Source organism: Nelumbo lutea, chromosome 1 (genome assembly GCF_056320005.1).
Source record: "Nelumbo lutea isolate HS-2025 chromosome 1, American lotus-T2T, whole genome shotgun sequence".
In the NCBI taxonomy this organism is placed as follows: Eukaryota; Viridiplantae; Streptophyta; class Magnoliopsida; order Proteales; family Nelumbonaceae; genus Nelumbo; species Nelumbo lutea.
The window spans coordinates 90,880,709-90,901,736 of record NC_142684.1 but is presented as its reverse complement, the minus strand read 5'-3'; the positions used below and the strand labels follow the sequence as shown (position 1 = coordinate 90,901,736).

At 38.4% G+C, this 21,028-nt stretch overlaps 2 protein-coding genes across 6 annotated transcripts; both read left to right on the top strand.

Annotated features, from left to right (window-relative positions):
• The first annotated feature begins 630 nt into the window (after positions 1–630).
• Positions 631–20,440, top strand: LOC148876089 (Ssu72-like family protein). 5 transcript variants are annotated; one of them, XM_088966408.1, is made up of 9 exons: positions 645–1,088; positions 3,839–3,935; positions 4,031–4,189; positions 4,332–4,408; positions 4,494–4,567; positions 6,262–6,530; positions 7,172–7,317; positions 19,888–20,006; positions 20,093–20,440. In XM_088966408.1, the coding sequence occupies exons 6-9, from the start codon at positions 6,316–6,318 to the stop codon at positions 20,192–20,194; spliced, it is 582 nt and encodes a 193-aa protein (XP_088822534.1). In that variant the 5' UTR covers positions 645–1,088; positions 3,839–3,935; positions 4,031–4,189; positions 4,332–4,408; positions 4,494–4,567; positions 6,262–6,315; the 3' UTR covers positions 20,195–20,440. The 5 variants fall into 5 exon arrangements, with proteins under 5 accessions (XP_088822533.1, XP_088822534.1, XP_088822535.1 ...); XM_088966409.1 differs by having other exon boundaries at positions 3,839–3,944; XM_088966410.1 differs by lacking the exons at positions 4,332–4,408; positions 4,494–4,567.
• LOC148876090 (uncharacterized) lies at positions 3,069–4,034 on the top strand. Its single transcript, XM_088966299.1, has one exon. It carries the CDS (start codon positions 3,069–3,071, stop codon positions 4,032–4,034), a length of 966 nt encoding a protein of 321 aa, XP_088822425.1.
• Positions 20,441–21,028: the final 588 nt, after the last annotated feature.

Here is a 21,028-nt window from a genome sequence, read left to right as displayed (position 1 = left end):
AATAAAGAAATTAATAATGATAATTATTAAAACTTTCAATCATTCAATACCGTTAAACTAAATACAAATTAATGATACTATTATTATTTCATTAATTAAATACAAATTAATTACAAAAATTAATTTACTTAGTAATAATAATAATAATAATAATAATAATAATAATAATAATAATAATAATAATAATAATAATAATAATTATTATTATTATTATTATTATTACTTTTATGACGTAATCATATAATTATTTCTGAATTTATAATTATTAAAATACTATTAATATATTAATTATACTGATTATTATTAAAAAATTGTAAGTAGCAAAATTTAGTTACCTAACAGTATATAAGGACACGTGTTGGTAATTTTTATTTCCAGTATTTGAAAAATGTTCTAATAATTAACATTAATTACCAATAACAGTAATCAATAATAATATTTATTGACAAAATTTTCAAAATTATATTATTTAACATTATTTATTATGATATTCATATAATTTAATTACGAATTTAATACTATTAAATATATATGGCTACATACATATATATATGATATTCATATAATTTAATTACGAAAATTCGGGTACTGAATTATCATATTTTTAAAGTTTGGGATCAAATTGTCACTGGAGCCAAATTACAGGGTAATGATCGAAAATTTTCCCAATGCAAGACTGAAATTCCCATTTCCCACCTAGGGGTTTTTTTCATTCTCCTCCCTGACTCAACTCTCAAACATATCATTCTCTCCTCTCTCACTCTCTGCAAGTCTACAACTCTACGTCAGTGTGAGTTGCGACAAAGCCACAAAGGAGACGACAGACAATGGTATGATGCCATTAATTTTTCATTTTTCTTTTCCCATTCCCTTCTCTACAAGTTGCATCAGTAGCTCCTGTCCTTTTTCCAATTTCGCATTGTCTTGATCTGGTTTGAGCTACGACGGCGAGACAAGATGAGAGATGCAATGGAAGACTAAAGGGAGGAGGCTTCTCCACTCCAGTTCTCCTAAACAAACGGCAAACCATCAGATTGTAGCAACTTACCACCATTGAATCTTCTCATTTTCTCAACCAAACGAAAACGGCAAGTTCCTTGATCCTTATTTTTTCTTTCTATTTTGATTATTTTTTTTGATAATTTTTACTTCATTTGTTATTTGGTTTCTTCCTTGAGCTGTAACTACTAACTAGGCTTTTGTTCTTGTTCTTCTTACAAATTAATCCATTTTTCTTTTTATTTTGATTATTTTGTTTGATATTTTTTTACTTATTTCGTTAGTTGCACAAATTAATTTCCTGCTGTAACTAGGCTTTTATTATCGTTGTGTGCAGTGTGCACATATTAATTTTTTTTTCTTGTACTGAGTTCAATAGAATGCACATATTGGAGTTTATTTTTTTCTATTATTGTTTGTAGATGATTAAATTTATTTATTTATTTATTTTTGCATTTTAGGTCATACACTACTCCTCAAAACCTCATCTACTACGATTTAATTCGGCCTTTACTTGGATTAAGACTAGAGCAGTGCTTTTGACCTGCTCTGTGGACTATGATAAATTGATTTGATTTTCAGTCTTTCACTTGTGAATTAATTTGGCTTTCCTGCTTAGTTCTTACATGGCCTTAGGTGCATTATTTTCTTTTGAACTTTTCATAATATATATTATATGTATTGCTTTACTTTTAAGTGAATTACCTTGTTCAAGAAATGCCTGGATCAACTCCCTCAATAATCCCCACTGTTAATTCTGGGCCTCTTCCTCGTCCTCGTCCTCCTAGTAATAAAACAATTGAACTTGTCTGTGCAACACAATCTACAAGTTGATTTCAAAGATCTTGGCCAATAGATTGAAGACTAAGTTGCCCCAACTTGTTTCCCAAAACCAGAGTGCCTTCCCAAGAGGGTAGATACATAGGTGACAACATTTTGATAGATCATGAAATCTTCCATTTCATGAAAAAAACTGAGAGTAAAAGGGTTGTGATGGCCATAAAAGTTGGATATGACTAAGGCTTATGACAGAATTGAGTGGTGGTTCCATAGGCAAGTCATGATTAAAATGGGTTTTGGAGAAAAGTGGGTGAATTGGCTTATGAATTGCGTCACTTCAGTCTCCTACCAAGTGTTGGTAAATGGGGTGCCAAATAAAAAGTTTTACACTTCAAGAGGACTGAGACAAGGAGATCCAATATCCCCTTACCTATTCCTACTCCGTTATAAGGTATTCTCTTCCATTTTGGATAAAAAGGTGGAGAATCACCAAATTTTTGGGATAAAACTGAGTAGAGACTGTCCTCCAGTTTCCCACTTACTTTTTGCCGATGATAGTTTGATATTTGGCAAGGCCACTCTCAAGGAAGGCAATCAGATCTTGGAGGCCATTCACATCTATGAGAGAGCCTTGGGGCAGAAAGTCAACCCTTCTAAATCAGAGGTTTGTTTTAACTCCAAATTGCATCCAAATTTTCAGAAATTAATCGCTAAAAGTCTACACTTTAAAAAGGTAGACAGTCCTTCTAGATACTTGGGATTTTACCCCCAATAATTGGAAATTCAAAAATGCAAACCCTTTTATTATTTGGTGGAGAGGGTTAAGAAAAAAGCAGGTGGTTGGAAGGAGCAGATGCTCTCCCAAGCCGGAAAGGAAGTAATGCTCAAAGCTGTTGCAGCAGCTATTCCTACTTATTGTATGTCGTGCTTTCTTCTGCCAAAGAAGGTGTGTGAGGACTTAAAGAGAGCTCAAAGAGATTTCTGGTGGGGCTCCTCAAGTGAGAAGAAGAAAGTTCAGTGAGTCAGCTGGAATCAAATCAGCAAGAATAAGCTTAATGGTGGGTTGGGTTTTAGGGATCCAGCTGACTTCAATAGAGCTCTGCTTGCAAGGCTGGCCTGGAGGTTGGCGAATGATGATGATAGCTTGTGGGCCAGAATTATAAAAGCTAAATATTTAAAAAATAAATACTTTATCTCTTTTAGCCTCCCTTCACAAGGCTCTTGGGGGTGGAAAAGTCTTTTGGCTGGTAGAGAAGTTTTGTTAGAGGGCATCTGTTGGGGCGTACGGAATGGGGAGAAAATTGACATCTGGGTCTCCTTGGGTGCAGGGGCTTCCAGAAAACAGAATCATAGGTCCAAGTCCTCTCAATTCAAATCTGTCAAAAGTCTCTGATCTTTTGGTGCCAGGAAATGAAGGTTGGAATACAAACCTAATCAGGGAGCTTTTTATCCCTGAAGTGGTGCAAAAAATCTCAGTAATCAATCTTGCCTCTGGTGATTGGGAGGACAGACTGTTTTGGATGCCACATAAACATGGCAAGTTTATAGAAAGTTCTGCCTATTTTTTAGCTAAGAAACTGAAGGTAAATGAAAACAGAGGGGTAGGGGTTAGTTCAGAATCTGAGGACAGGCCATTGTGGAAGGCAATCTGGGCCCTCCCAGTGCAGCCCAAAATTAAAGCTTTTTTGTGGCGGAGCAGTCTTAAAGCTCTCCCTGTAAATCTGAATCTGAAGTCAAGAAATGTGCTGACTGATGCAAGTTGCAGCCTTTGTGCGAGCTCTGAGGAATCTACTGTCCATGCCCTCCTCCTGTGTGATTTCACCAGATACTCCTGGTTTGGTAGTGTTTTGGGAGCCAGAATGTCAGTGGTTAATCCTGCTATATCATTTAAAGATTGGTTGAAGGACTGGTTCCGATCCTGTAACTCACTAGGCCCTGATAAAAAGGATGCTCTAATGCTCTCTGCTATTCTTTTATGGACTATTTGGCTGTGTAGGAATGATTTTATTTTCAATAATGAAAAGCCTAACCCAACAGAATCACTTGCTTTGGTGAACAGATTAGTGAAGGAGCAAAAGGAAATCTTTTTAGAGCAGCCAAGAGTGGTCCATTCTGAGGATCTTGCTCTTCATAACTGTTTTTGGAAGCCACCTGCGGTTAGTCCAGTTAAGCTAAATTTGGATGCTGCTTTTGTTAATCACATGTCTACTGCTTTTGGAGTAGTTGCTCGTGACATGTTCCTGTGTTGCAGTTAGCTGTGGCTAGTGTTGGGTTAGGAGGGACTGTAATCAAGCGGCACACTTAGCAGCTAAACAAGGCCTCTTATTGGATTGTCTGCTATTTGGTGTGGAGCCAGGGTGGCTGTCTAACTATTTGGAGGTGGAATGTGCTATTCTGCGCCCTCCTTGAAGTATGTCGCAGGCTTGGTCCTTTTTTCCTGTTTTTTTTTTGTAGTTTTAGCAGGTCTGTGTCTTTAGTTGTAGTTTGGTGGTTTGCTATTGTTTTTTTGTGTTGTCGCTCTGCTTTAATGAATTTTCTCTCTTCACAAAAAGGTTAATTGGTATAGACAAACTCAAACCGTTAGAAATTTTGGATTCTTCTCCTTGGGTCCCGTTTGGCAACATTCCAGGTAAACACTGCTATTTTTTTGCCATTTTTTCTCTGTATACCGAATCTCTTCTTTTGTCTCAGTCACTCGATTTACTCCCTACCAGTGTCAGTTACATGGTGAACGCTGCAACAAGTCTTCTCCGACATCCGTTTTTTCCAAGCAGTATCATTTGCACAGGCATGTCTTCTTTCTGGCGAACGACCACACTTCTTTCTATTATGTTTTGTGCATCCTCCCAACTTTGGTTGTGAGAAACGAAACCAGGTTGGGACTAGCTTCGTATAGTGTGTTCTGAAGTTTTCAATCTGTGGTTCCCCTTCCTTCAGTTGCATTTCATCTGTTTGTCTTCTTTCTTGAATTTTCCGCATTGATTATTGCACATAGTTCTTCTTGGGAACCCTATTATTTAGTGATTTTCAGAATTTTATCTGTGCATAAAGCAAGCCATCCTCTGTATTTATGGCTGAGTCTTCTCCCAGTGAAGATGCACCCCACAAAATTTGATGGATAACATTAAGCATCATTACCTTCAATAGAATGGAGGTTATCCCTTCCTAAGATCTTAACGTCTCAAATGGTTAATCACTCCAGCAGCCTCTAGGATCTCCCAGCACAACCAATAATTTCATTCAAGCTTTTGGATTGTAAAGTGCTATTATTTTTAATTTTCAATTCCTTTCAATCCAAGATCTTGTTGGTGAAATTACAAAACAAAGAATAATATGCTCTTTGCCTTTGATCTAACCTAGGTCGCCCAAGTCAAATGACAGGTTATGTTGCAGTTACATGTTTTAATATCATGGTATTTAAGCCGTCTCCAAACAAAAGAGTATTAATTACTTATTTGAAATGATATTCTCATCTTCAAAATTTATTTATCCATCACTATTTATTTTAACCTTTTCCGTGTTCATCTTGGTTTGTCACTTAACCATGAACATTCCAATGTTTGATTATTTATTTTTTGTTTGCTTAATGATGAAGCAATAAGTCTTTTGTTCAGCCAAATCAAGCGTTGTCATATTACTGCTAAGTCCTAGAGTTGGGTAAACAATAATTCTTTACAACATACTTTGTTCTGCAATCATAGAGTTACAGTTCTGTAAAATGGAGTCTACCAACTGAGTATTTTTTGTTCTTTGTGGGCTGAAGGAAGTCAAGTCCATATTGGATGGGTTAAGCTAGTGGACCTGGAGCTACTGAGATTGATTCTCTGCATTACAGAGATAAGATTTTTGGTCTTGTTTTGTTTAACTTCATTGAGCTGGGTTCTTTGATAACAATGGTCATGCCATTGTTATGTAAAATGGTCATGCCATGAACATGACAGATGATGACTTCTACAAAATGAAAGAAAGGATGCTCCAGATGCTTCTACTGTACAATGATTTCTTGGGGACACAATACCTAACAGAAAGAGTGAAATGTTTCTAGGTTCTAGCTAACAGATTTGAAATTTGGTGTAGCAAAAGTCTAGTTCATTTGAACTCTTCACTGCATTTGCTTGTTTTGCAGCCATAGATTTGTCTGAAACTTTCAAAATTTCAAGATTTAAGAAAAAGAAAAGTAAAATTCCTACATCTGAACAATCATACTGGGAATCCACATCAAAGTTTTATTGGGAGCTGAATATGGAGAGGTTTGGTCCTTTCTACTGGATATAGAAAACTGAATGTGGAGAAGTTGGGACTTAGTAGGTATTTCAGTTTTAATGAAATGTTTCAGTTATTCATTAAAACTGAAATATGGCACTTGTTTTTTTCTTAATTTTAGGCTTAATGACTTGCAACAATGCAAAACATATGGATGGGTTTGCAGAACTAATGTTAAGTAATAGTTTTGTTATCCAAACGTTGTTTCTGTTTCTGTAGAACAAAAATCCATTCCCGAGGAACAAATTGCCAAACGTCCATTAAGGAGAAGACATGAAGCTTCGACATGCTATGGTTTGTTCTTCGAATCAGAACCGAAGCATGGAAGCTCATTCGCTCCTCAAAAGACAGGGTTTCGATGTCTCATCCTATGGTACGGGAGCACACGTTAAACTTCCAGGTCCTTCGTTGAGGGAACCCAATGTTTATGAATTTGGCACACCATATAAGCAGATGTTTGATGATCTCAGACGGAAAGACCCTGAATTGTATCCTTTATTTTTGTTTCATTTCATATAGATACAATATGTGAATCTAGAGCTATAGACTATAACGTTTTAAAATTCGCATTCTAAATTTGTCATTTGTTCCGAAATATTTAACTTTAGCTCTCAGTAGTTCAATTATAACTCAGAGAATCATCACAGATGGTACAATTTAGGGTATTTCTTTTTTACCTTTAGTTCTTGTTTTTTCCCTACTCCCAGTTTCTTCTCTTGTTAATGTTACAATGCTTGATTTGGTTACTCAATTTGGCCATTGATTATCCATTCTAGGATGCAAATCCAGTTTTCACTTTCCAGATGTATCAAGTAAGCATTTTAGAAGTGTCTTGACCATAATCTCATCTATCATTTTTCTCTAACACTACCACATACAGGTAATGGGCAGTTTATCATTGGAAATGATTTCACATTGCATTCAAATCTCTAGCGCCTACTCTATGATTTGAAGTATATAGAATTGACACAAATATCAGTAGCAGTTTTGTTTCCTCCTAACTTTACCTCTATAGAGTTGCTCAAAGTGTCAATTCTCATATTAGGTGACAGAGGAACGGCCCACTTCGGTTTTCTTTAGCTTCATTGTATATAAGAATTAAGCAGAGTACATCCTTAACAATATTCAGATACAAGCGTAATGGCATCTTATCAATGCTTAAGAGGAACTCAAGTGTCAAACTTGCACCTCAACGTTGGCAGGAGAATGCTGCTGATGGCTCCTTTGACGTGGTATTTACATTTGAAGAGAAGGTTTTTGATATGGTTATTGAAGGTTATCATCTGGATTTTGCATTTCATTGTTACCATATGTCTTGTTTTTCCATATCCAATGTTTTAATGATAGATTTGCTGCATATTTTGTCTCATGTGGCAAAGGTTGTTGTGAAATGTGATTGAATGATAATTTAATCTTTTTTTTTTTGCAACTTTTTATGTGAATATAGTTTTTGCACCTAATCTGTTGTGGATAAAATAAATAATTTCTTGTTTACCTTTTTTTTTTGGTATTTGCTTTTTTCAAGTTTACCTTTGATCTTGAATTTATTTGAAATGACCTGAAGCTAGGTACTGCAAAACTGGATTTCTCACTACTGGCAATAGATTTGGGAAGTTTTTTTGATAGGAAGATCTATTGCACCTCATATTTTCATCTATTTTGGGCAGATTTAGCTGAAGCTAGAGGCTCCTCCATTCTTCCTTGCTTGATAGGGGGGATTTCAATGTGGTTAGATTCTTGGAAGATAGAAATGGTGGAGGGAGATCCAAAGACATGTGGTGATTTGCAGATTTTGTAAGTCAGTTTGAACTCATAGACCTTCCTTTGACAGGGGCACAATTCACATGGACTAAGTATCAAGAAATCCTTGTGCTGCTAAAACTTCATAGATTCCTACTCTCCCCTGGTTGGGAAGATCTATTTCAGGACTTGAACCAGGTGGCTCTTCCATGGCCTGTTTCAGATCACTCTCCCCTCCAGCTAATCTGTGGCATACAGGTGCTTAGGAAGACTGCTTTTAAATTGAAGCATGCCTCGTTCGAAGAAGAGGTTTTAATCCTATTCCTAAATAACAAATAGGCTGATACTCAGGTGGATGGTGCAAGCTCTTTTGTGCTTGCAAAGAAGCTGGGAGCCATTAAGGACACCTTGAAGACTTGGAGGGTGAAGAAGTGGAATAAATCAAAGTCAGAAAAGAGGTGTTTAGAGGTAATCAAAGAGGTGGAAGAACCTAGATACAAAAAATCTCCAGGTCTGGATGGTCTTACTAATTTGTTCTATAAGAGCTACTGGGAAGCGGTGAAGGTTGATGTATTGAAGGCTTTCCAGGATTTCTATCAAAATGCCTCTTTGGAAAGGAGTCTAAATGCTACATTCATCTCCCTAATTCTTAAAGTAGGAGCTACTAACATTAAGGATTTTAGGCTGACCAGTCTACTGAATAGCTTTTACACGATTTTGGCTAAGGTCCTAGCTGAGAGGTTCAAAAAGGTTTTGAATAATGTGATTGCACAAAATCAGTTTGCATTTGTGCCAGGTCGTCAAATGTTGGACAGTGTCTTGGTAGAAAATGAACTGATTGGCTCAAGGAAAAGGGAGGGTACTCCAGGTCTGATGTGTAAATTGGACTTGGAGAAGGCTTACGATCATGTCAATTGAAGATGCTTGGACTTTGTTTTGGACAGAACGAACTTTGGGCAGAAATGGAGAAATTGGACCAGAGCTTGTATCACTTCTAAACTCTCAATCTTGTTAAATGGGCAATCAATGGGGTTCTTTAAAAGTTCCAGGGGGATAAGACAAGGGGACCCCCTCTTCTGTTTATCTGTGTAATGGAACTCCTAACTAGTTTTGTCCTTTATGTAGGAGAGGTGGGGATGTGGAAAGGATTTGAAGTGGCTCTCAGAAGGAAAAAGTGCAACTATTGCAGTTTGCTGATGATACCCTTTGCTTTGTCGATGCCAAGGGAGACTAGTTAGAAGAAATGTTGGGTGTCCTAAGCTGCGCTGAAGTGTTGGCGGGATTGAACGTCAATTGGAGTAAGAGTAGCTTAATTCCAATGGGAAATGTGGAAAATATAGAAAGCTAAAAATTAGAGGAGGAATACCTTTCATCCAAATGGCCAAATATTAGAGGAAGCAAGAAAGCTTAACTTCTTTGGAGCTGCATTCCATTTGCTGTATGTTGGTCCATCTGGAAAGAGAGAAATAGAAGGGTTTTTGAGGACAAGACAATAAGTGTGGTACTTAGTAGCAGTAGTGGGCAATTAGACTGCAGCCTGGGCTCTTAAACTTCTAGAGTTCGAGCAAGTGCATAAGTCTGATTTGTTGGAGAATTTCTGGAGTACTCTTGATTTGCATCCTTGTAACTGTGATTCCTTTTCAATTTAATTTCAGATATGTAATTGGTCTGTCAACTTGACAACCACTATGTTTGAGATGTACTGCATTTTTTTAGTTTAATGAAATTTCTTGTTGATTCTTCAAATATATATATATAAAGCTTTGGCTGAGGTGCTGTACTGTCAAGTGACTTTTCAGCCAACAAAATACCTGGGTCTTCCTCTGGGGGGTAAATGCACCTCAGCTCTATCTGGGACCCAGTTTTGGAACGATTGGAAAAGAAACTTGCTTCCTGGAAAGCCAAATACTTGTCCTTGGGAGGTAGAATCACCATCTTGAAAAGCTCCTTATCCAACTTGCCTTCATTTTATCTTTCCCTCTTTCCAATTCCAGTGAAAGTGGCCCAAAGGATAGAAAAGCTTTAGAGGGATTTTCTGTGGAGGAGGAAAAAAAGAAGATTCATTTGGTGAGTTGGGATCAAGTGTGTGCTTCGAAGGATAAAGGGGAATCAGGAGAGTGAAGAACTTCAATAATGCTCTACTAGGAAAGTGGATATGGAAATTTGGAGTGGAAAGAAGTAGATGGTGGAGAGGTTTAATTGCAACCAAATATAATACTGATAGAGGAGGGTTAAGTCTTAAATTGGGAAGGGGTGACAAGTGTCTTTTTAGAAAGACCCTTGGTATGGAAGCAGCCCTCTCTCAGACCTATTTCCACAGTTGTTTCAGCTAGCTGAAAAGCAGGATGCAACTGTGGCAAACTGCTTTGAGTTAATTTGTAGCTCGGTTTTCTGGTGTCCTTTTTGAAGAAATTTTTAGGATTGGGAAATTGTTAAGTTTGTTGAGTTGCTTGAGCTGATCTCTTTTCAGTCTCTGGACCTGAACAAAGAAGACGGTTGGAGCTGGAATTGGAGTGCAGATGGACAGTTTCTTTTAGACAAGAATCTAGTAGATGTGCCTACAATCAGAATTGGAATCCGATTTTCCCCTTGAGAATTAATTCTCTGGTTTGTGCAGCAGCTTTGGATAGGTGTTTAACCAAAGTCAATCTTAGAGAGGGATGCAGATCCAAGATTCTTTTTTATAAGTAAAGTAAAAAATTTCATTAAAACAAAAAAGAGGATTACAATCTGATGGATCACAAGTCATCACCTGGATACAAGACAATCTGAAAATCAAAATAAGTTTTCCACATTAAGATTTGAATACTCAAAACCTCCCCCAACTTATTCCCCAGGTCCTCCTTACAATTTGCCTAGATTCTGGGAGAACCAAAACCCAGTCTGCCATGGATCTGCTAACAGTGGCTACCACCCTATCCATACTGCAAGCTTTGTCCTCTAATATTCTTCTGTTCCTCTCCTTCCATATGTTCTAACATATGGTAAACGGAATGCAGCTCCATCCTTCGCTTTCTTACTTCCTCTCAGCTTAGGCCACATAGAGAAAATTTCTGCAGCTGAAGTTGGGTGAAGGCCAGTAACCCCAAACATAGCAGTAAACATTCTCCACATGTAACCAGCAAACTTGCAGGAGATAAATAGATGGCTGACATTTTCCTCCTGCTCTTCTTATAGACAGCACCTGTTAGCTATAAGGAATTCTCTTGATTTCAGATGACCCACTGTCAAGATGCTATCCATTGCCAAAGCTTCAACTCTTGGTGGAACTGGGTTTCTCCAAATACCTTTAATTTGATTTAAGTCTGTATTGGCAAGATGCTATCCATTGCCACCTTCCATTGCCAAAGCTTCAACTCTTGGTGGAACTGGGTTTCCCCAAATACCTTTAATTTGATTTAAGTCTGTATTGGACCTGCAAGGAGCCATATAACATGATTTTACTGAGAATTTTTCCATTTTTACATTCCTTTCACCAAAGTTCATCCCTTTGCTGACCTGAAAATTTCACACTATCTAATTTTCCTAGCAGAGAGATACATTCTTCCACTTCTCTATCCAACACAGGCCCCCTAAATTTCAGGCCCCAAACCAATTTATCCCCCCTTCTTTTGTAGTACTCACTAATAAAAACCTCAGCCTTAGCCTATACAATCTTAGACATAATTCTTTCAGCTTGCCTATCCCACACCAGTCGTCCTCCCAAAATCTGATTTTTGATCCATCCCCTACTACAAAGCTTGTTAGACTTCTAACTTCCCTGTTAAATCTCATAATCCCCTTCCGCACACTCGCCCCGTACGAAGCCCTCACCTCCCTAGATTCCCAGCTGAACCTCACCACCATATGCTTCCCAACCACTACCCTCCTCCACAGAGTTTTCCTCTCTCCCTGAACCAAATCTCCATAGCCATTTCCCCAATAAGGCCCTATTAAAGATTCTCGCTCTTCTTAGCTCCAGCCCTCTCCTCTCTTTTGATTTACAAATCTTATCCCAATTCGCCAAGTGAAATTTCTTTCCCCTCTCTCCCTACCCTTCCCAAAGGAAATCCCTCTGAATCTTCTCAATTCTCTCAGCCACTTTAGTTGGTATTTTCAGCAGAGATAGATAATAGGTTGGTAAGCTTGACAAGACACTTAAGTTATCCCCCCTTAGCTTTCCACCCATCCAACTTCCTTTCAACCCTCTTCAAGATTGGTTTCCATATTATGCCTGCATTTCAAGCTCCTCCTATTGACATTCCCAAATAGGTGAAAGGGAGCTCACCAATTCTGCATTCAAGAGCATCAGCACATTCTAACATAACATCTCTCCCCACCTCTCTAATTTCAATTATTATGCTCTTGGAGAGATTAATCTTCAGCCATGTTTAACATTTTAATATTTGCCAACATTGCTCTTAAATTCAGCATCTGATCCACCATTGCATCTAGAAAAATCAAAGTATCATCTGCTTACTGCAGACGAGTAATGCAGGGCCCACCCATTCCGAACTTAAAGTCCTCAATTAAGCTCATTTGTCCGCTTTCCACTAACGGCAGATTCAAAATCTCCATAACCATAACAAATAGCATAGGAGATATTGGGTCTCCTTGTCTTAGGCCCTTGGAAGCTTGAAAGAAATCTGAGGATATGCCATTTATAAGGATTGAGAAGGAAACTGTAGACAGACATGCATGCATCCAAGACCTCCACTTTTCCCAAACCCTGACAATCTTTGGATTTCTTCTAAGAATCCCCATTCCACGTGATCATAGGCCTTCTCGGTGTCAATCTTGCACACTAAACCTGGTTTGCCACTCCTTAGTCGAGAGTCAATGCATTCATTTGCCACTAGGACTCCATCCAAAATTTGCCTTCCTTCCAGGCTTCCACAAAGGCTATCTAAAGATTCCCCTACATCCTCTTGCAATACAGTCCTGAATCTCTTGGATTATACTTTAGCCAATAACTTACAAGGGCTACCGATTACGCTTATTGGCCTAAAGTCCTTTGAATCCACTGCTCCATCCTTCTTTGTAATTAGAGAAATAAAAGTAGCACTCACCATCTTCTCCAAAATCTTCTCTCTATGGGACTCCTTAAACATTTGATCAAAATCTCTTTCCAGCCAATTCTAACAAGCTTTAATGAAAGTGAATTTGAAACCATTTGGGCCTGGGGCTTTGTCCCCATTGATGTCTTTTAAAGCTTCTTTGGCTTCCTCCAACCCAAATTCTCTTTCAATCCAGGATGCTGAATTTTCATTCAGCATTTTTTTGAGGTATATAAAACCTTACAGAAGCCAACCACCTTCTCCTGGATTTCATTCCAGGGCTCCACCATCTCCTTCCACCTGAATTCTTGAGATGAAATTTCTCTTCCTCCTTGCACTAGCATATAAGCATGAAAGAAAGCTGTGTTTTTGTCACAGATCCAGGATCAATGATGTGTGATGTGTCGTCAAGCTTTGGAGGACATTAATCATCTGTTCCTCCATTGCTCTGTTTCATCAGTTATTTGGTGGCATTGTTTATCAACTTTGGGGTTTGCTTGGGCTATGCCTGGAACAGTGATTGAGATGCTGTGGAGCTGGGAACGGCATGGCCTCTCTAAGCTTGCCAGTAGTGTGTGGATTTCTATCCTGGCTGCTGTGATCAACACCATTTGGTCTGAAAGAAACAAAAGGTTATTTCAGAATGCTTCCAAAGTTTCAAGTGAACTTATTTCTTTTTCACTTGGAAAGCTGATCTCAGGGGTTTTGGCTGCAAAGGGGCTTCAGGCTTAGGAACTAGGGGCCCAGTTGAGGTCTAGGAATTTATGGCAGTTGTTAAGTTGTTTAGGGGTGGCTGATCCCTGTCCAAGGTGCTTCCCTTGGAGGGTCTGTTGTGTTATATCTGTTCTAATAAAATTACTTTACCTTTTCGCAAAAAAAATCGATCTATTGATTTCTTAAGATTTTTTTGATAGATTATTGATTTATCATATTCCCCAACTTTGGTCAAGTATCCAACTATTCTGCGAAACTAATGGCATGGTATAAATGGTAGGAAAATTATCATTGTTTGTACCATTTTATTCTTCATGATATTCGCTTTTTTCGCTTTTGTTACCCAGTATTACTCTAGATACTGAAGACTGTTTAGAAATCCCATGTAATGACTTGCGATGAAGAGAAGCCATTTTTTAAGGAAGAATATAGAACAAAAGAGAGATTGTTTTTCTTTCACAACTTGTAGTAGTACCTAACATTTGGAGAGTAGATAACAAGAACAAGAGGACAAGCTTATTTTAAAGTTTGTTCTCCATAAGAAACATTATAAAGTCTTAGAAAAGCAGAAAAGGAATTAAAGAGGATAAGGATGAACAGGACCAGAGCCACAACATCCCTAGTTCTCCTTTTCTGTTCTGTTATAGCAAAAGATAGTCTCATTTCAGAAGTCTTGACTTGTTGCAATTGCACAAATTTTGTAGGCCTTTTTTCATCACCATATTTGTGGAAGCCCATTATTGGGTAAAGTATGTTTGACCTTCAATGGTTCACTCTACAGGAAGGAATGGCTACAACCCAGGACGTTGCTGTCAGTCCTATCCTTGCTGTTTTCAGGGGTGCAACTCCATTGTGAAATATGTACTAGATCTACTGGAAGATATAGGCAAGTTGGGGGGTAAAACCAATTGACTCACCAATTGAATCTAATCATCAGCTGGGAGACAGTTAGGGAGAGTTTTTTGAAAGACATGAAGAAGTTCCAAGAGAGGAATCGTCAATCCGAGGGTGAACTCTACATTTATAGCCTTAATTCCAAAAAAGAAAGATGCATCCCACCCGAAGGATTTTAGGACAATAAGCTTGGTTAATAGCTTGTATAAGATCATTGCAAAAGTGTTGTCTTTGAGGCTGAAGAAGGTACTGCTAGATATCATTGCACACTATCAATGAGCTTTTGTGAGTGGAAGACAAATTACAGACTAGATTTTAATTGCTAATGAGAGTGTGGAGAACTTTAAGAGGGATAAGAAGAAGGGAGTGGTCTGTAAGCTGGACTTTGAAAAGGCTTATGACTTGGTGGACTGGGAGTTCTTGAGGAAAGTTTTAACTAAATTCGGGTTTGGGGCTAGATGGTGTAAGTGGATCATGGGTTGTGTCCGGAATTGTCATTATTCAGTGCCAGTGAATGGGACAGTGGTAGATTTCTTTCCAGCCAGTAGGGGTATAAGACAAGGAGACCCCCTTTCTCCTTTCTTGTACATTTTAATTGCGGAGGTTTTGGGGAAACTGATTCACAGAGCAGATTCTAGGGGGCTCATTAGAGGCTTGTGGGTTGGGAGGGTGGAAACCCCCCTCACTCACTTACAATTTGCTGATGACACGATTCTGTTTTGTGAATGTGGTAATGTGAGGTTATCAGGAACTTAAAGTCAATGATACAACTGTTTGAGCAAATGTCCAATTTGAAGGTTAACCTTGGGAAAAGCTGTGTAGTGGGGGTGAATTTGGAGGAGGGAGAGATCAGGGAGAGTGCTGAAGTGTTGGGGTGTGAAGTTTCGGGGTGGCCTCTGAACTACTTAGGATTACCATTAGGTGATAATCCCAAGAGAGAGAGTTTCTGGAACCCGGTGATGGAAAGATTTGAAAAAAGATTGGTATCCTTGAAAAAGAACTACCTCTCTCTTGGTGGGAGAATTACACTAATTAAGGCCACGCTTGCTAACTTACCCATCTTTTTCATGTCGGTGTTTAAAATCCTAATGAAGATTGCTAACAGATTAGAGAAGATAATGAGAGATTTCTTGTGGGAGTCGGGAGAAGAGAAGAGGGATCATAGAGTTAGCTGGGAGATAGTGTGTAGGAGTAAGTCGTGTGGTGGTTTGGGGCTTGGGAGTATTAGGAGAAGGAATGACTTTGTTGGGGAAGTGATTGTGGAGGTTTCCTATGGAGAAGGAGAAGCTATGGGCTAGAATAGTGGCAAGTATTCATAGGCTGGAGCACAATGGATGGGACGCTGGAACCAGAGCTAGGATCACAAGCAATTCTCCTTGGAAAGCCATTCATGACCTGGTACCGGTTTTCATTCCTAATATTAGGTGTGACTTGAATTCTGGTAACTCCATAAAATTTTGGGAACAAACCTGGGTGGGGAGCGCCCCTCTAAAGGATCAGTTTCCGTCTTTGTATGCTCTTTCTGATTTGAAAAATGAGCCGATCTCGTCTTTCACCACCCCGTCCTCTTCCACTTCTGGGATTGGGTGGAACTTGGGTCTAAGAAGGGATTTGAGGGACTCAGACCTCGACTGTATTTCGAGCCTTTTTGCACTTCTTGATAGCATTGTCTTAGACCCCACTAGGGCGGATTCCAGAATTTGGACACCTAACCCCAATGGCATTTTCTCCTGTGCTTCGTTCTTCAAAGTCTTAAGTCAGTCCACCAGTCCTACCTTGTCCCCTTTCCTTATTGGTGAGGTTTGGTGCAGAGCTATACCTCCTAGGGTTGGTAGTTTTTGTTGGGAAGCCTATCTGGAAAGAATCAACACTGGTGATCTACTCCAAAAGAAGAGACCCAATACTTGCTTGTCACCTCAGTGGTGTGTTCTATGTAAAGCAGATGGGGAGATTGGTTTTCACCTAATGGTGTCTTGCCACTTCGCGAGGTCATTGTGGGATTGGGCTTTCTCCTTATTTGGATGTAGCTGGAATCCCCCATCAGACATGCATGGCCTTTTCTCACCTTCCTTTTTCAGGTGGCGGTTAAAAAGGGGAAGGACAACGTAGAGAGGACTAAGGGTTGCAGTATGTTGGACACTGTGGGAAGAAAGAAACTCCAGGATATTCTCAGAAACTCAGAGAGGAACAGTAGATTTGAGGGCTATCATACATTTTAGGGCAGTACAGTGGCTGAAATCTTTGGAAATATTCACAGATCACACTGTGGATGACATGTTGAAGAGGTGGGGTGAAATTGCAAATTGCACACAGACCAAGTCAGTAATGAGTGTGGCTTGGACACCCCCACCCAATGGATTCTTGAAATTAAACTTTGATGGATGCAGTAGGGGAAACCCGGGACAACCGGGGATCGGGGGTGTTTTTAGAGATGAAAATGGGGTCATCTCTGCTATGTTCTCAGGCCCAATTGGAGTGGGTGACTCCCTTAGAGCTGAGATATGTGCAGTTATGGAAGGAGCCCGGAAAGCTAAGGAATTGAACATCAAGAAACTTATAATTGATGGGGATTTAGAGGTGGTGATAGGGTGGCTGACTAAAGATCAAAATGATTTATGGAAGTATAATAATGAGAAGAGGAAATTCAAATGGCTGGTGCGGGAGATGGAATTTAAGACATGTTGGATTAAAAGATCAGCTAATTCCCTAGCTGACGGTTTAGCAAAACAAGGGGCAGAAAGGGATTCTTTGTTTTGGGCTAAGCTGTAATGTTAGTGTCTTTGTATCTTTGTATTTTATTTTTTTCATTTTTTGAAGTTCTTTGTGACTCTTGGAAGATAAGTGTGTTTGTCTTCCACATGTAAATTTTCTACTGATGAATTAATGAAAGTGTTATTGATAAAAAAAAAAAATGAAGAAGTTCCAGAGACTTGTAGGGAGACTCTTGTATTTGTCTATGACCAAGCTTGATATTGCTTATGTAGTGGGTGTCCTTAGTCAATTCATGCACAATCCTAGGACAAATCACTTTGAGGCTGCAGAGAGGATCCTTAGATACCTCAAGAAGTTTCCCGGAGCTGGTTTGTTGTTCCAGAAACATGGACACTTGAAGGTGGAAGTGTATACTGATGCTGATTGGGCAGGGGCAGTTGATGACCGAAGGTCTACCAGTGGGTATTGTACCTTTGTAGGAGGAAACCTGGTCACATGGAGAAGTAAAAAACAAAGTGTGGTGGCTAGATCTAGTGCTCAAGCAGAATATAGAGCAATATCTCATGGGGTTGCTGAAATCATGTGGATAAGAAATCTGTTAGGTGAATTGGGTTTTGCAGTGAGCAACCCTATGTCACTCTACTGTGGCAATAAAGCTACCATCATTATTGCTGCTAATCCAGTCTTGCATGATAGGACGGAACACATTGAAGTGGACAAGCATTTTATTAGAGAGAAACTTGTGAATGGAGAAGTGTGGCACAATGATTTGTGTGACAAGTTGGGCATGATTGACATCTATGCTCCAACTTGAGGGGGAGTGTTGAAATAATTTAGTTATTTTTTGTTAGGGTCTGTTTGGCGTACTTCACTTGCAGCAGGGTCACAGAAGTCTTTTCGCTTCTTATTTCTGTCGCCCTATATAATATAATAGAAGCTGGTGCCGCCAGCACTGTTCCATTGCTCCAAACCTTTTTTTCTTACTTTCTTTCTTCTTGTCTTCTTTCTTCTTCCCTTCTCTTCTCTCCATATTTCAATCCGATTTATTGCCAAGACTAACAATGTTAAAACTAACATAAACTCATAGGCAATCCATAGGAACACTGTATTAGTGATGACTCTTAAAATGGCTCTAATAACACTTGTTGATCCTAGTAAGCAAACAAAAAACAACTCAATAACTTATGTAATGATGCCAAAGTAATACGAAATTAACAAGTTTTGACCCTTGGAAAATAGACTGATAGAAAAATGACCTCGCCAAGTTTTCAAAATTATAAAACCTCCATATGATTTTTTAAATTATTAGAATCCTTCAAGACAAGAAAACCTATTCTAAAGGCAGCAATACTATAAAATAAGTTTAAAAATCTCAAAAATGACAAGCAAGCTAGAGAGCTGAGGCGACTAAAAGATAAACCAATATTCATGTCAAATATTAAAAAGATTAATTGAGTATCACAAAAGCACTTTTCAGTTAACAAACAGTGTGATTAACCTCTGGGCCTTTGACACCAACCTTTTATTATGCCCACCTCCTTTGTTTTTTGAACCATCTTACTGAAGACCTTTACTACAAAGCTGAACAGAAAAAATGTGAGAATGGGTCTCCTTGGCAAACTTCTCATGAACTATAGAAGTAACCTTTTGGGACCTCATTCAACAAAATTGAAAAATACTCCATTAAGTTACAAGTCATATTTACTTCCTCCTCCATGGCTTTAGGCTTTGGCAATCCTTTCCCCAAAATATGAAAGAAACCATAGAAATACAAATCTACACACTTATCTACTTTCAGATAAAATCCATTCATTGATCAATTAACTTTGATGCAGATTTCAGAGGTTTCCTTCATTTTATTAAGAAAAAAAGGGTCTGAACTTTGTTCCTCTTCCATCTAAAGAAAGAACTCTTTACCAGAAACACTGTCCATTAATTATGGTGTAAATATTGCCTGCTTTTTCATAAGGTCAGAAAAAGTAGAGAAATAAATATTTGTTTTCAGATGTTTTTATTGACTATATGGTATCAAGATCAGCTTGAAAAATAACAGTATAAAACAGATCTGGTGTTCATTCTATAACAAATATTTTATAGGGCCTCAGCATGCAGTATGGAAATAAGGGCAAGAATAGAACTGGTTTTCCCTAACGGACAATTAGAGTGAATGGTAATCTCATTTTTGGAAGTCTTTAAGCTTTTCTTTTTCTTGTATTTAATAAGTAAAGATCTAGCATGCTTAGGATTTTCTGATGGTGCGGAGCTAGATCGTTCCAAGGGTGCTATTTGGGCATGAGCTTCAAGACTACTCAATATTGAGGTTGTAGAACTTGTAAGAGATTAAAAGGTGCTTTAATGGTGACATAGCGATATGGCTAACCCTTTTAGGCCACCACCTCGGCCACTGGGTGTAAGATACTTGGCCTATCTAAACTGTTTCTGATGGACTGTTTGGGAAGCCAATCACCATGCATTGGATAAATCAAGATATACGAAGCATGTCATATGAAAGAAATTCTGTAAAATGTCATCAGTACAAATCTGCATCAAACCGCTGTGTTGCCAAGGACAGGCATTAGCAGAGAATCTATTTGATTTTAAAATTCATAGATTCCTTTTCAATGGAAGCCTGTGAAAGAAGAAAGACAATATGCAAAACTTTATTTTATGCACAAAATTCTTTGATGCTAAGAGTTCAGCTTGTTGTGTACTTGTATTTAATAGCTTACTAACTATAAAAATTATGCAGATCTCAACAATCGGGAGCATGTCCTGATGAAGCCTGCACTGGTGATCAATTTGGATGTAAAAGATAACCATGAGGAAGCAGCTGTGGGAGCTAGGCTTGCCCTTGATTTATGCTATGAGGTGTGAGATTGTCTTTCATTGTATTTATGTAAGTTCAGATATATGTGTTTTCTATGGTGTCTTCTAACGGTAACCATGGTTCACAGATTGAAGCAGTTGATTCATGGGAGGACGCAATTGATGACGTTGTAACTTCATTTGAAAGGCAGCATAGGAGGAAGCTATTGTACAGCATCTGCTTCTATTAAATGTGTCATGGATTCATGGGTGCACGGGGAGAAAGATGGCCTCTAAATTTTGAGGCCCATATTGCTTGACTTTATATCTTTGCATTTGTTCTTTTTACTGTAACAAATCCCATGGTTTACCTGGATTATAGCCTTACTATGTGCTTACACTGATGTTTCATGGAACTATTTGTTTGTTCAATGTATCATAATACATTATTTAGCAGTAGGCTTATTTTGAATCAAATTAGCAGGCTTAACTACTAAGATTGTTGTTAGTTGCTACACGTCTTGGAGCAGCCTTTAGACGAATGCTCAACGATATCAAACATCACCCTTTAATTTGATTTCATCTAGGAAACTCTTTATGAAGGAGGGTACTTGTTTCATATGACTTGACAGCTGAAATTAGTTGCTTCAAGTGACTTACTTCAGGAGATGCTCAATCTTTTGAATGCTCCAGATTAGTTGTTAGTTGCTACTCATCCGGTGAGTGGTGGTGCTTTTCACTGGATCAGACTGGGCAACCCCTTGCCTATCTTGCTGTTTTGGTGGGTAGAAAACAAAGCTAAGAAGAAATGGGTTTACCTGGAAAAGAATTTACCATTTTTTTAGGATGTGCCTATTTTAAGGGTTTTTAAGAAAAAACTTTTGTTTTATAATAAAATAACAAAACTGAGGCCCTCTCTGAAAACTTGAAAACAACTAAAAAAAATCTGTTCAAAGCATCAATACACCCCTTTTGGTGTATCGGGGTGTATTTTGAAACTTAATGACATGAGGGTGTTTGGATAACAATTTCTTTCCATGGGATTCTTTCTTTTTTCAGAATGAAAGTTGGGTCCATAGAAAAAA

Excerpts from the sequence above, each read along its gene's own strand:
- LOC148876089 (XM_088966407.1), top strand. The coding sequence starts at position 6,316 with ATGAAGCTTCGACATGCTATGGTTTGTTCTTCGAATCAGAACCGAAGC. Across the intron at positions 7,318-19,887 it reads TTTTGATATGGTTATTGAAG|ATCTCAACAATCGGGAGCAT; the intron begins GTTATCATCTGG and ends AAAATTATGCAG. Across the intron at positions 20,007-20,092 it reads CCCTTGATTTATGCTATGAG|ATTGAAGCAGTTGATTCATG; the intron begins GTGTGAGATTGT and ends CATGGTTCACAG.
- LOC148876090 (XM_088966299.1), top strand. The coding sequence starts at position 3,069 with ATGGGGAGAAAATTGACATCTGGGTCTCCTTGGGTGCAGGGGCTTCCA.